Source organism: Pleurodeles waltl, chromosome 11, assembly GCF_031143425.1.
Source record: "Pleurodeles waltl isolate 20211129_DDA chromosome 11, aPleWal1.hap1.20221129, whole genome shotgun sequence".
NCBI lineage: Eukaryota > Metazoa > Chordata > Amphibia > Caudata > Salamandridae > Pleurodeles > Pleurodeles waltl.
Window position 1 is genome coordinate 35,906,146 of NC_090450.1, and position 12,660 is coordinate 35,918,805.

At 43.4% G+C, this 12,660-nt stretch overlaps 1 protein-coding gene across 4 annotated transcripts in view; it reads left to right on the forward strand.

The window, feature by feature from the left end:
• The window catches only part of VWA5B2 (von Willebrand factor A domain containing 5B2), a 244,142-nt gene that overhangs the window by 170,706 nt on the left and 60,776 nt on the right, over positions 1 to 12,660 (forward strand). For all 4 annotated transcript variants that reach the window (XM_069212954.1, XM_069212955.1, XM_069212957.1 and 1 more), the window contains exons 10-12: positions 2,208 to 2,410; positions 7,304 to 7,418; positions 12,360 to 12,545. In XM_069212954.1, coding sequence (XP_069069055.1) covers positions 2,208 to 2,410; positions 7,304 to 7,418; positions 12,360 to 12,545 — 504 coding nt within the window. The remainder of the gene's footprint in view (positions 1 to 2,207; positions 2,411 to 7,303; positions 7,419 to 12,359; positions 12,546 to 12,660) is intronic.

Consider the following 12,660-nt stretch of genomic DNA (forward strand, 5'->3'; position numbering starts at 1 on the left):
GGGCAATGACTCTCAAAGTATGTGCTGCCAATTGGGTTTTCTCATGTCTTGTGAGTCACTAGTATCAAATTGAGGCTTTTAAATATCGGTGAGAGGGATCAGCTCATTAGACAAAGAAGCCAATGAAATGTCCTGCAGCCAATGTTCAAGTGTTTAATTTTAATCTAGTCCTTAATTTGGAACAGGTTTATTTGGTTCATTGTCAGAAAGATGTAACCACAGCATCTCAAACAGTCCACAAGGCAAGCAGTCTCCAGATTTGTAGTGGCCTGTTCACAAACTGCATTTTGTACGTCTTCTAGTACTACAAAACATACCTCAAAATGCTCTTCAGAAGCTATACATCTAGCGTATACATCTGGCGTCTACGCCTCCGCCTCTCCTATTTTCTGTGTGGAGATCTTCGCAGTGAATGGCAAGTTTCAGCACATGTAAGAATACATTTTAGTAGTAATTGTAGGCGGGACAAAGACGAGTGGCCGGAAAATGCAGAATACTTACTAATAAAGGGGAGGGAAATATTCCGGAGTAAGGAAGGATTAAGAGAGGGTTAGGGAAGGGTTTAAGGAGGAACATCTGCCCACCCACAATAGAGCTATAGACCTATTCACTAACTGCACTTCTAATGTTACCACAGCCAAAAGACACCTAAAATGGTAGTTAAATACTCCAACTCAGAACTTAAGCAAGTCCAGCACCACACATGACCAACTACTGATACTGCACCATCATTCCATAGAAATCAATGGAGTTAGGGACTTAAAATAAAACCCAATGGGAAATAATGTTAAATTCCATTACATTAAGGTAAATAGTTAAACATATAGATACATATAATTTAATGTTAAAATATGCATAAATAAATAGTACATATTTTAAATTATAATTATAAAATATTTTAATAACTTTTTTTGGTTTGCACTTAAAAAATAATGTAACACTACATTTTATTAAATATAAAGAAATTAAGCTATAATAAAATTACTTTAAAATATTTTTATGCATCACTTTCAATAATTGTTAATGCAGTTACTTTTCTCTACATGTTACCACAGACTTCCCAGTTAGTATGGAGATTTCCATATGGTAAAATATAGGGGAAGTTGCCATAGGGGGATTTCTGCAGTCGAGCTGAAGATCTCTGCATGGTAAAGTATAGGAAAAAGTTGCCTATACTTTACCATGGGGAGATCTTCAACTTCGTGATGGAGATGCCTGCATGGTTAAGTTTGGCAAAAATAGAATAGTTTTTCAACTTGGAAAATGATTGTAAAAATATTTTTATGTTGCCTGTTAAAGTAAATCATCTTCATATATTTATTTTAATTGTAGAACTAAGGAAACAATTGCTATAGCACTCTTTACTAATTTACTAATTAACTATATATGTGTGTGTGTATATATATATATATATATATATATATATATATATATATATATATATATATATATATATTAACATGAAATATTATGTTTATATTTTTAACTATTTACATTATTTTTAATTCCTATTTTCCTATAGGGTTTCATTTTAAATCTTTAGCTCCATTATTCTCTGAGGGAGGGTGTGGCACTGCCAGGGGAGTGTGGTCCAATGGCTAGTGTGATTGATTTTGAAAGTAGAACATTAAGTTTGAGCCCCAGTGTCAGCTCACCATCCTTTGGTTCTTGGTAAATCACCTAGGGCCTGATTTAGGTCTCGGTGTAGGTGTTGCTCCGTCAAAATGGTGACGGATATCCCATCCACCAAAATCTAAATACCATTGTTTAATATGGTATTTAGATTTAGGCGGACGGAGTAACCCCTTCGCTGAGATGTAAAACAGGCCCTTAATCCCCATATGCCCTAAAAATACAAATCCGTGGGGTGGAGCTCTTATCCTAATGGCTTGCTTCTCAGCATCCTCTTCACTGAAGGGTGGACCCCAGTGATATTTGAGATTTAAATGGTCAGGTTATTGCAGCCACCAATGAGTTTCATAGCCATGTTGAGTACAAACGCTGAAGAACCATTACATTATTATGGTCATGGAGCTCGAAGGTGCCTTGAAATATTCGGTGTATTTTACTTCATTTGTTTTGAGGGTACTCATCCCTTAATGATGGTTGTTGATATCAATGAAGTTGTCCAAATCTAAGATTTTCATTTGTAAGAGGCGGGCCTCTGATGCATGCCTATGCCAATCCTCTGTCCGGTTGCGTTGCAGGAGACCTTGGCACTGGCCTTCGAGTACATCCAGAAGATGAGAGCGGACATGGGGGGAACGAACATCCTGGCAGCTCTGACATGGGTCTTTGGGCAGCCGGTTCATCGCGGGTACCCGAGACAGCTCTTCATCCTCACGGATGCCACCGTGACTAACTCGGGGAAGGTTATCGAGCTGGTGAGGCGGTATGCCAGCACGGCCAGGTAAGGCTAGAAAGGAGGGAGGCCAAGGCGTTGGATTGTATTAATTTGTTTCTACTTTATCACAAGTTCTCCCCTGGGTCACCAGAAGAAGTACCCATTACTAAGCCTTTTTACCTTTGTAAATCCATGTCTTGTGAACAGCCAAATGTCTTTATACTCGCAAAGGAAAGCTATTTGCGCATGTAAATTGAACTTAAACCAGCAAATTTCTCTGTGATTATGGAATTCTGAATCACCAGATTAATTAATTGCTTGAACTTTTTGTTTGAGGGAGAAAGACATCTTTATGGTTTGGTCCCTGAATAAAATAATTTATTTTTAGTAGTCCTCTTTTTAGACGTGTTTACTCCATCTCACATATATTCTCCTGGTTGTGGCATCCTTTGCCTTTCCTGGATGGCAGCTGTTTGAGTCTGGGCCAATGCCAATATGTTGAGGTTCAGCCAGTCTGCGTTACCATGGTACTTATCGCCTTCATCCGGGATGACAGGGAACTGTATCTGAAATGTCAGGCCTTGCTCCAGACCATGCACTGAGGCTGAATCTTTACTCTTCAACCACAGGATTTATTGACACATTAAAGCCCATTAAAAATGCTCAGATTGCATCTGAGAATATTTGCAGCCCGGTAAGCTTTTAAGAGTTTCTTGTTGCCTGTCTCTCTGTGAATGCACAGAGAGCTCCACACGTGACACCACAACAGCTTTCTCGGCATTAGGAGATGTGGTGACAGCCTACGATGACTGATACCCTCCCCTCCAGCCAGGGGCATAGGCTGTCTTTCTTGCAAAGAGTGAAGTCCTGAATGGATGAGACTGACCAGCTCTAGCAGTCTATCTCCAATGCAGTACACAATGTTTCGACGCCCGGCTGCCCTGTTGGACCTATCCGGCCCTTCTTCTCGGCTTCAGACAGGCTACAGTGGCCCTCGGCCGAGGAGCCGGCTTATGAACCTATCAAATATCAGGATAGGTCATGAGGCTGACCTTCCTTCAACCCATTGTATTCCGGCTTCTGATAGGTCTTGGGCCATTGTACCAGAATAGCATCATCAACATGGGAGGCTCTGAGACTAGACATGCAGAGTTGCTTCGAGCAAATGCATCATGTCTATGAATTGTGATTGTGTGAGGAAAAAAAATGAAATGTTGAGTCCCTTGTTCCCCCTGACCTGGCATCCTCTTCACTGCTGGCATAAGGCCTTATTATGACTTCGGTGGACAGCAGTCCTGACGGGTAGGTTGACACCAGTGTGGCAGCCTCCTCACCAGGCCCATTACAAGTTTCCCACTGGGTCAGCGGGCGCAAACTCAGTTTCTACCCGCTGTCCAAGTGAGAAACGACCTACAGCATTGTCTTCAGCTCGTAGTAGAGCCGGCAGCAATGCTGTAGTGTGTAGGGTGCACCAGCACCCGCCACAATGTTCACAATGTTCACTGCAAAGCATTCCAAGTGCATGGACAGTGCAGGGGCCCCCTGGGGCCACCTGCACCACGTCTCCACCAGCCTTTCCATGGCAGTGTTGCCACTGTGAAATCACTGGCGGAGAAGGGGGTCGTAATCACCAAGGCCCGAGAACTGTTGTGAAGTTGTAATCTGGCGGTGCTGGCAGTCCGACCGCGGCGCTACCTCTGCTGTCGTATTATGGCGTTTGGACCAGCGCATTGGCAGTGGTCCGACCGCCACTGCAAACCAGGCAGACATTAGACTATGGACTAACAGTGCACAGGCCTGGGAAAAGTAGTCATAAACAGGCAAATCTGCCAGTGTGCTTGTTTAGCTCTCTGTCACTCGAAAGAACTATAGACAGAAGCTTCTCCTTCTGTGGGTACTGTAGGTGGTGGTGGTGGGCCTGCACCCATCAAACGCTATGCACCAGCCGCCACATCTCCTTTCCTCTCTCCTATCACATCTAACACATTCAGATGACCTTACAGCAACATAAAGCACTACACATGTAATGGAAATACCCTCACAAAAAAAATTTCTTGGTCTGCCTTTATGGGTGAATGCATGTCAGGTGGTGGCTGTGTATAGATGTGTGGAGGTCGGTGTCCATGGGTGCTTGTGTGCCTGCTGGTCTCTCTGGGAGGGTGAGTTTATGTTTGCAGGCCTGAATCTTCATGGATTTTGTAGGTAAGCTTCTCTTTATGTATATTTGAATGTATGTGGATGTTCTGTGTCGTAGTATGGTCGCCACACTCCATGTCATCATGGACAGTGTTTCTTTATGGTTTTTAACCTACAAATCACAGCTATATGGTGTGTGGCACTGATTAGTTGAAAGGATGCCACCCACCACGACAAATCCCAGAATTCGTTAGATTATTATGTGAAAGCATAGAATTGTAAACATTGTATGAACCTGGTGTCTTGACACTTGTCCCACCACCCTTGATGGGTCCTCCCTTCCCCCCAAATAAATAAAATATAGCTGACGTCCACTACACTGCTGCACCACCTTGGAAAATACACTCTCTCACCCCCATGCTACACTCACTCTCTGCTCTCATCGAGGCAGAGCTGGTGCTGCACTGACATTGGCTGTTCGAGAGCTGCCCATCAAAGTAGCCTCCTATCCGAGGTAAGCACAGGGCTGTGCAGAGGATGGACTGCAAGCCACCATTCAAAAGACCAGGGGAAGGAGGCGGGTCTGTGTCCAGCTTCATCCAGAACCTGCATTTTCACTGCTTTTATGTATGAGCAGTGAAAAAACGAGGCTCGCCTTTCATTGCTCTGATGTCACTGCAGTGAGGAACCAGGTTTCAAACATGGCATACATCACAAGAGCCTCCGATACAAGACATGAGGGCGGCTCTTTAAAAAAAAAAAAAAATTAAAGTACGTTTTTCCTAATATGTAACATAAAAAACACAGAGGTTGAAAGCAGTGCTTAATTTGTGCTTGTTGTTTCCGGTGCAGAGCACCGGCACTTATTCTTAAGGGCCGGAGCTTAGTTTTCTGCCTCAAGCATTTACTGCGAGCAAAAGACACACATGGGAAAGGCGAGGAAGAGAAAAAAAGAAAAAGCGTTCAAATGGAGAAAGCAGAAAGCTGCAGGAGTGATCTGAAGAGGCAAGCAGTGGCTGTGGATGAATTAAATAGGTTCGAGAAGGATTACGCTTTAATTGCAGCTGCCGCGTGTTTCACAGGAGAGTTTTAGGCTCCGGCACGTTTTTATTTACAAATCAAGCACTGGTTGAAAGCGAGTCCCGATAGTGAACTCAATGTAGGGCCCACATACTTGAAAGTCTGTCACTGAAACCAAGAGCATTGGTCCCCTGTAGCAGGAAAAACATGTTTGTGTGGTTCTGATTGGTTGACACCAGGGTGGGACTGGCCTATAGGGCAATCAGACACTGATAGAAGGGCTAGTCTGACAGGTCTGTGTGTGGGCGGGTTTTTCTAAGGAGTTTGTGGGTCTTTTTATGGTCTGCTGGGACAGGGTTTAATGTTGATTTCTTGCTATTGCCGCAAACACACTATGTAACACGCTCAAATCCCTGCAGTCTTCCGTATCTTGCAAAACATCTATACAGCGTATCTTTAAAGTTAAAAACTGCCCCAATTTGCAAAGATGGGCAACTTTTTTAGCCATCTGATTCACTAATGGGAGACACTTTTATTTTCCTGCTTAGGCCTATATTCTGTCCGGTTGTGACCCTGGTTGACACTCAATACACATCGGAATAATATTGTGCTTTCAAAACAAAGCGACTCTTTAAATCTATGGTTCTTAAGCTGTGTGATGCGGTCCCATAGTTGCCCCTGACACCTGTGAGTGTTTAGAAGATTAAATAATATTACCAGATTAATCACAAATACATAAATAAGCAAAATTGAAAGTTTAAGATGAAGAAATCTGAAATTGGAGGATACTAATTAAGTTGTTATCCTATTAAGTTGTTAGCCAAAGTACAGTGAACACAAAACCATATGGATGAAGGGTGCGCAATTAAAACACTGACAAACAGAAAACATGCGCTAGGAACAGAAAGAAAATCGTGATATGTTAAAGTCTAGTATATCGCTTCGTCTTTTAGAATTTAAAACCAAATTTAGAAAAGGTGCAAAATTTCCTTTAAAATTATATTACTGAATTTTCTAATTTGATATTTTTATATGTCTACATTTTCTCAATAAGATTTTTTTCATTTGTGTAGTTGTTTGACTATTCTTGTTTCTGGATTTTTATCTGTTGCTTTGAGGTTTAAATCATAGAAAGTGCTCATGTCAGTGTCCCCAGCTTCCAATAAAGACTGAGTTGGGGGGTCCATAGAAGTCTAAAGGTTAAAAACCACTGCTTACACCCATTTACTGCTAGCTAGTTTATGCAGATATGAGGCTCTTTGCTGACATGAAAGACTTAGGTCATGGATTATTTGAAAGTTGAGAGTTTCTTGGGTGTGGGTGCATTTCTAGGCATCAGGGCCTAGGTCACAGACCTTCCAGATGCAACCATTACTGTCTAAATGCAACTCGCCTCCAGTGTAGCTGTATCTAGTCTGCTGCAAACGTTTGTAGCAAGGAACCAGCAGATTAATTAGGATGTGAATGTTCCATCCTTGGGGCAATATGGTATGAATATTGTAGGGATGTTGGAATAATAGTTGTTGCTAAAGCTCGGTATTTCATACTGAGGCAATTATCAGCAACCTTTGATATATACCTTGATTACTAGCTATAAATTAATAAACAAATGCAACACAAAAAGGTGCACTCTGTGGACCAGGCAATTAAATGTACGAGAGAAGTCAATAACAATTCTTTACCTTCCCTGTTACATGCTGTGGTCATACTCTCTTGCCAGACTATTCAGCTTTTGCTGCCATGATTTGCAATATCCCATTGTTTGCTGATTGTTACAGCTTCACGTCCTGTCTTTGTCTCCAGATGTTTCAGCTTCGGCCTTGGTCCCAATTCCTGCCACCGCCTCCTGAGGGGCGTGGCGAAGGTCAGCGGGGGCCGGGCGGAGTTCCTGACTGAGGGCGAGCGGCTGCAGCCCAAGGTAAGGCCTTTGCTCTGTGTCTTGACGTAAGACTGCTTGAAAGGTGGAGAAGGGGGGAGTAAGCTACAATAGATAAGGTGAGAACCTTTTGGGTCTTGATTCTGAGCAGGCCAGACTTAAGATGTGAGATACTGGATCGGTCCAGAATCTCCCCCAAATTACTGAGTTCTCTTTTGCAGGTGCTTCCGGGTTCTAGGGACATTTCCACCCACCACTGGCCCTGAGCGCGTGGTAAATGTGAGAGTAGGGGCCACAGCAGTAGATGTGCTGGAGCTCTGGTGCGGGGATGGTGTCGGGGTCTGGGCAGTGTACAAGCTACTGGGGGAATATTGCAAGCTCCCTACAGCGGGGGAGTGGGTCAGGAAGGGTCTCACTGCCTCTGTCTCTGTCTTAGTGGTACAACCAGGTAAACATAGGCCCTTTATCGCCACATTGGCTAATTGTAGGTGCAGAAACACGGCGCAGTGAATCGGCTAGGGTGGTATCCGCCCCGTCTTACCACAGTGGCTGACTTGTAAGAGGAAGCGCTACGATGGCCAACAATATCACTTCCTATTCAGGTGCCAATGGACTACTCAGTTTGTGATGTGATATATATAATGGGTTATTATAAGTATTGATACATTCCCTACCACCCGAAGATACCATCAGTGAGATAACAGCTATATGATTGTCTAGGTGCTATTGTCTAGAGTAGACCATGCAGCTGGGTGGGATACGGGCAGCCGCAACAGAAGTGTCTTCTTGGAGTTCTCTTTGTGCTAGTGCATTCATTCCATGTTTTGGGGAGGGAGCTGAGTCTTCCTGCTTCACCTCAGCAGCCTCCATTGGCTGATCCTGAGAAGGGAATAAGGGCCAGATGTAGGTACGTTGGGTTTTGCGACTCGCAAATTGAGAGTCAGAGCGACTCGCAATTTCTGAGTCGCAAAACCTTATGGACATCAGTGTCACTGACACTGTTTGCGACTCGCAAGGGGGTCGCAAATGCCCACCTCATGAACATTCATGAGGTGGGTCGCAATTTGCGACCCCCTTGCGAGCAGCGGCCCTCACAGGGATGGTGGCCTGCTGCGGACAGCAGACCACCATGTCTGTGACTGCTTTTTAATAAAGCAGTTTTTTTTTTATGCAGCCCCTTTTCCTTAAAGGAAAACAAGATGCATTACAAAAACGAAAAATGTAACGTTTTGGTTTCATTTTTTCAGAGCAGGCAGTGGTCCACAGGACCACGCAGTGCCATTCACAACGGGGAAGGGGTCCCCTGGGGACCCCTTCCCTTTTGCGAATGGGTTACCACCCATTTCAAATGGGTGCAAACTGCGATTGGTTTGCGACCACGTTCGCGGTCACAAAGCAATCCTGCATTGCAGTGCGACTCGCAATTAGGAAGGGGACACCCTTTCCTAATTGCGAGTCGCAAACCTGTTTTGCAATTCGGTAACCAGGTTACCGAATCCCAAAACGGGTTTTGTGCAATCGCTGTTTGCGACGTGCAAAATGCTTCCTACATCTGGCCCTAAATCACTTGACGAGGACAGGTCAAAGGCTAAAAAGGCGTCAAATTGAACAAGGGCAACCAGGGAGGTGGCCACTCGAACTCCTCAACTGGACCTGCCTATCAGAATTGTGTGTCTGCGGAAGGCCTGACCAATCAAAAAGTTCATTGCAGTTTTTTACTCATTAATAAATCTCCTTGTTGAGAACATCAGCGTCACATTTGGCCAGCCAGTTAACCTTTAGTAAATTGTGAAAACCGTACCAAGATACAGGCTCTCCTCCCATCTCTTGGAATAATTCTTCTATAACAAAAATTTTGCATCCCCACCATATCCCTCTACGTTAACATCCACTCTCTTCCACAGTATGCAAAACCACCCACAGCTCAAGCCCACCCTACAGAGAGAGTAATCCTCTCGCCATTCACTAGGAAACATGCACATTAGAACACACTGCACACGTATTGCTCTCAAGCATCCAGGGCTCGTCTGTGTGGTCCTTAAATATATGAGAATAGATGAAAATTCTGAAGCAAAGAACACACCTCCATAGAAAATCACACCTACCTACCAGACCACCAAAGAACTCACATTTCCAATACCCATAGACTGCAGCAGCGTGTTTATATATTATCAATGCAATTTAGACCCCATAAATTTAATTTTTTTAGTCTTACATTTTATTAAACAATTGAGTCAACCACTAATGCTCTGTCTTAGACGTCGATGCATTATATGTGTGTGTGACAATTCTGTACTTCTACAGCATGATTCCCATGAGTAAGTTATTTTCTGTGCTCGTTAGCAGCTTGCTAGTTCCACAGTTGTAGTCATTGCCTTTCTGTTTTCAGCCAGGACAACTCTGATTGTGGGTGACGGGTGACACACAACTGAGTCAAGGACTTTACATAGTTGAGATTGTGGGTGACGGGTCCCATGAGTGTGGAACCACAGAGACACACAACTGAGTCAAGTACTTTACATAGCTGAGATTGTGGGTGACGGGTCCCATGAGTGTGGAACCACAGAGACACACAACTGAGTCAAGTACTTTATATAGCTGAGATTGTGGGTGACGGGTCCCATGAGTGTGAACCACAGAGACACACAACTGAGTCAAGGACTTTACATAGCTGAGATTGTGGGTGACGGGTCCCATGAGTGTGAACCACAGAGACACATAACTGAGTCAAGTACTTTACATAGCTGAGATTGTAGGTGACAGGCCCAGTAAGCAGCAAGGTGTAAAGTGAGCAGTAAATAAAAGTCTGGACTTGGGTCCAGTTGGCTGGTATTGTGTCAGGCCAGGTGAACCTGTTAATTGGTCAGTCTTGTTTGGCTGCTGGAGAAATATGTACCCTCAGGAGTGGCTCCATGGAGGCGCCTGTCTCCACCTTCCGACACCATGGCTTGCAGTGTAACAGGATAGACAGCTAAGGGTTCCCCCTAGGGGTAGGGAAGCATCACTGATGCGAAGGGGGCTCAAATGAGATAAGGGTAGCAATCAGTAATCTCTTTTCATGCTACAATGTGACAACTTTTACTGATACATTTCCCATTGCTAGATTTCTCAAGTGAACTACTTGATCCAGGATGCACTGGTGCTGATAATCTGTATCTCCAGCAGCAACTTAAATCCCTCTTGAGAATAATATGAAGATGGCATATGCACAAGTGATTAGAATCTGCGAAAATACCAGAAGGTCAGCTTAGCTGGACCAGGAGTGGAATGAGCCAAGTAAGAGGGTTCAGGAGAGGGGTACAAAGTAGGGAGGTACAAGAACCAGGGGAACTCTCCCTAAGGAGGAGGAGAAGGAGGAAGGCAGGAACCAGAACTATGTCTGTGCAAAGTCTATATACCTGAGCAGGTAAGACAGGAAGGCAAGAGCAGATCTGTTCAACAGGACTAGTCTTAGCAGCTCATTTGACATACATTGTGACCAGTTAACTACATTAACAGTTCTAATGGATTAGTATCTTACATGCTGAAATTATAAACATTATATATGGAGGTTGAAAGTTTTGCACCTACCTGGTAGTCTGGCTTTTATGAGATTATTGTTCTACGAACATTGGAATGAGATCCCTATAGGAACCTATCTGTTTTAGATGTTTATGGCACAGGAGCTCGCACTGGACAATTATTCCTTGAGCCGTGAGATTCCGTAGTGGAGTGGAGCTCTGTGTGTGATTTCTAAAAAGAGTTCAAAATATAAGAAGGACAAACTCCCACCAGGCGTCTCCAACTTTTTCTGTAGTAAAAGCTACTTATGTTCAATGAAATCATCAAGAGCTACGACTATTATTAGAATTTTAATACTGACCACATAAGACAAGTTTACATGTTTGTTTTAAATATACACTGTGTAGGTTTTGTAGGCTGAGCTGCACACAGGAGTATGGGTAGCTCAAGAGCTAATAGTAGCTCACAAGCTACTCGTTGGAGACACTAAAGGTTGATAAAAGATGACAACTGAAATAGGTATTATTCCACCTACTATTCATAGCGCTGCAACCAGTAAAACCGAGGGCGCAACCACAATGTTTGTAACTGGACAGTTTACTGTATCATAAAAAACTACATATAGAAATAAGTAGAAATAATTGTAATCGTTTTATGCATTTTTGTCAAATGGTTTAATGTATAAATGTGACCCTAAAGTGAGGAAAAGGGGCCTCCCAAATATTCTTTTTAGTCAAAAACATTAGTGCAACATTATTTGAACAGTTAAAACTTGCAAACACTTTTTTAGTGGCAGAGTAAAGGACTCATTTATAACTTAGCAAACAGGATGTTAGCCCTGTTGCAGGTACCACAGGGTGCAATGCACTTGTAAGATGGCGAATGGGACATCCGCCATGTTTGTGATGGAGCATGCTATTGGGCCCTAAGTCCAAAACTATAGACCACGAAGCATGGGAGTCTCAGTAGGCCACATGAACATTGTTTTGTGGCCCTCATGCTCCTCTTTGCGACTCCCACGACTTCTTTTTATGAGCTTCTGTATGATTTTGAAGCTATTTAATAATTTTACTCTAGTGTAGGGCTTTTATTCACTTTCATTGGGGGTCACAGGAACAGTGGTGTCACTTTTTGTCTTGTAAATTGGGGTCTATTTTCCTGTGATGTCACATCCTGTAGTTTCATTATGGGATGAAAAGTGTGTTGTTCCGCTCTGGCATCCATTACTATGATTTTGGCGAAAAGGCACAAATGGCAAACTAGGAGCTATTATCAGGAGAGCAACCTCAGTGAGCAAAAACTCACATTTACACAGCTCACACTAAACATATGGACTATCTTTTACCTGTTGAAGTGCTGAGGTCAAGGTCAGTTGTGCTTTTTCTTGTCTGTGAGGTGTCATGTGACATGGGCAATTTTTAAATAAGGTCAGTTCTGATTGGCCGAGCTTATCACTCTCTCTTTGTTCATTTGTCTTTCTAGTTGATAAGGTCCCTGAAGAAGGCTCTGGAGCCAGCGGTGAGTGACATCACCATTGACTGGTATGTTCCCGACACCATGGAGGCTTTGCTGTCGCCCAATGAAATAGCCCCGTTGTATCCAGGAGACCGCCTGATTAGCTACTGCACGCTGTACCACATCGCCAGCTTCCGGGGCAAGAAGGCAGCGGTGAGGGATGCAATATTTTCTTATTGTGGTCAATTTATTGTATGTTCAGTCAGAATGAAATCTGGATATGTGTTTGTTATTGCAAATATTCTTGCACAGGCAGAGTGAGTCTCTA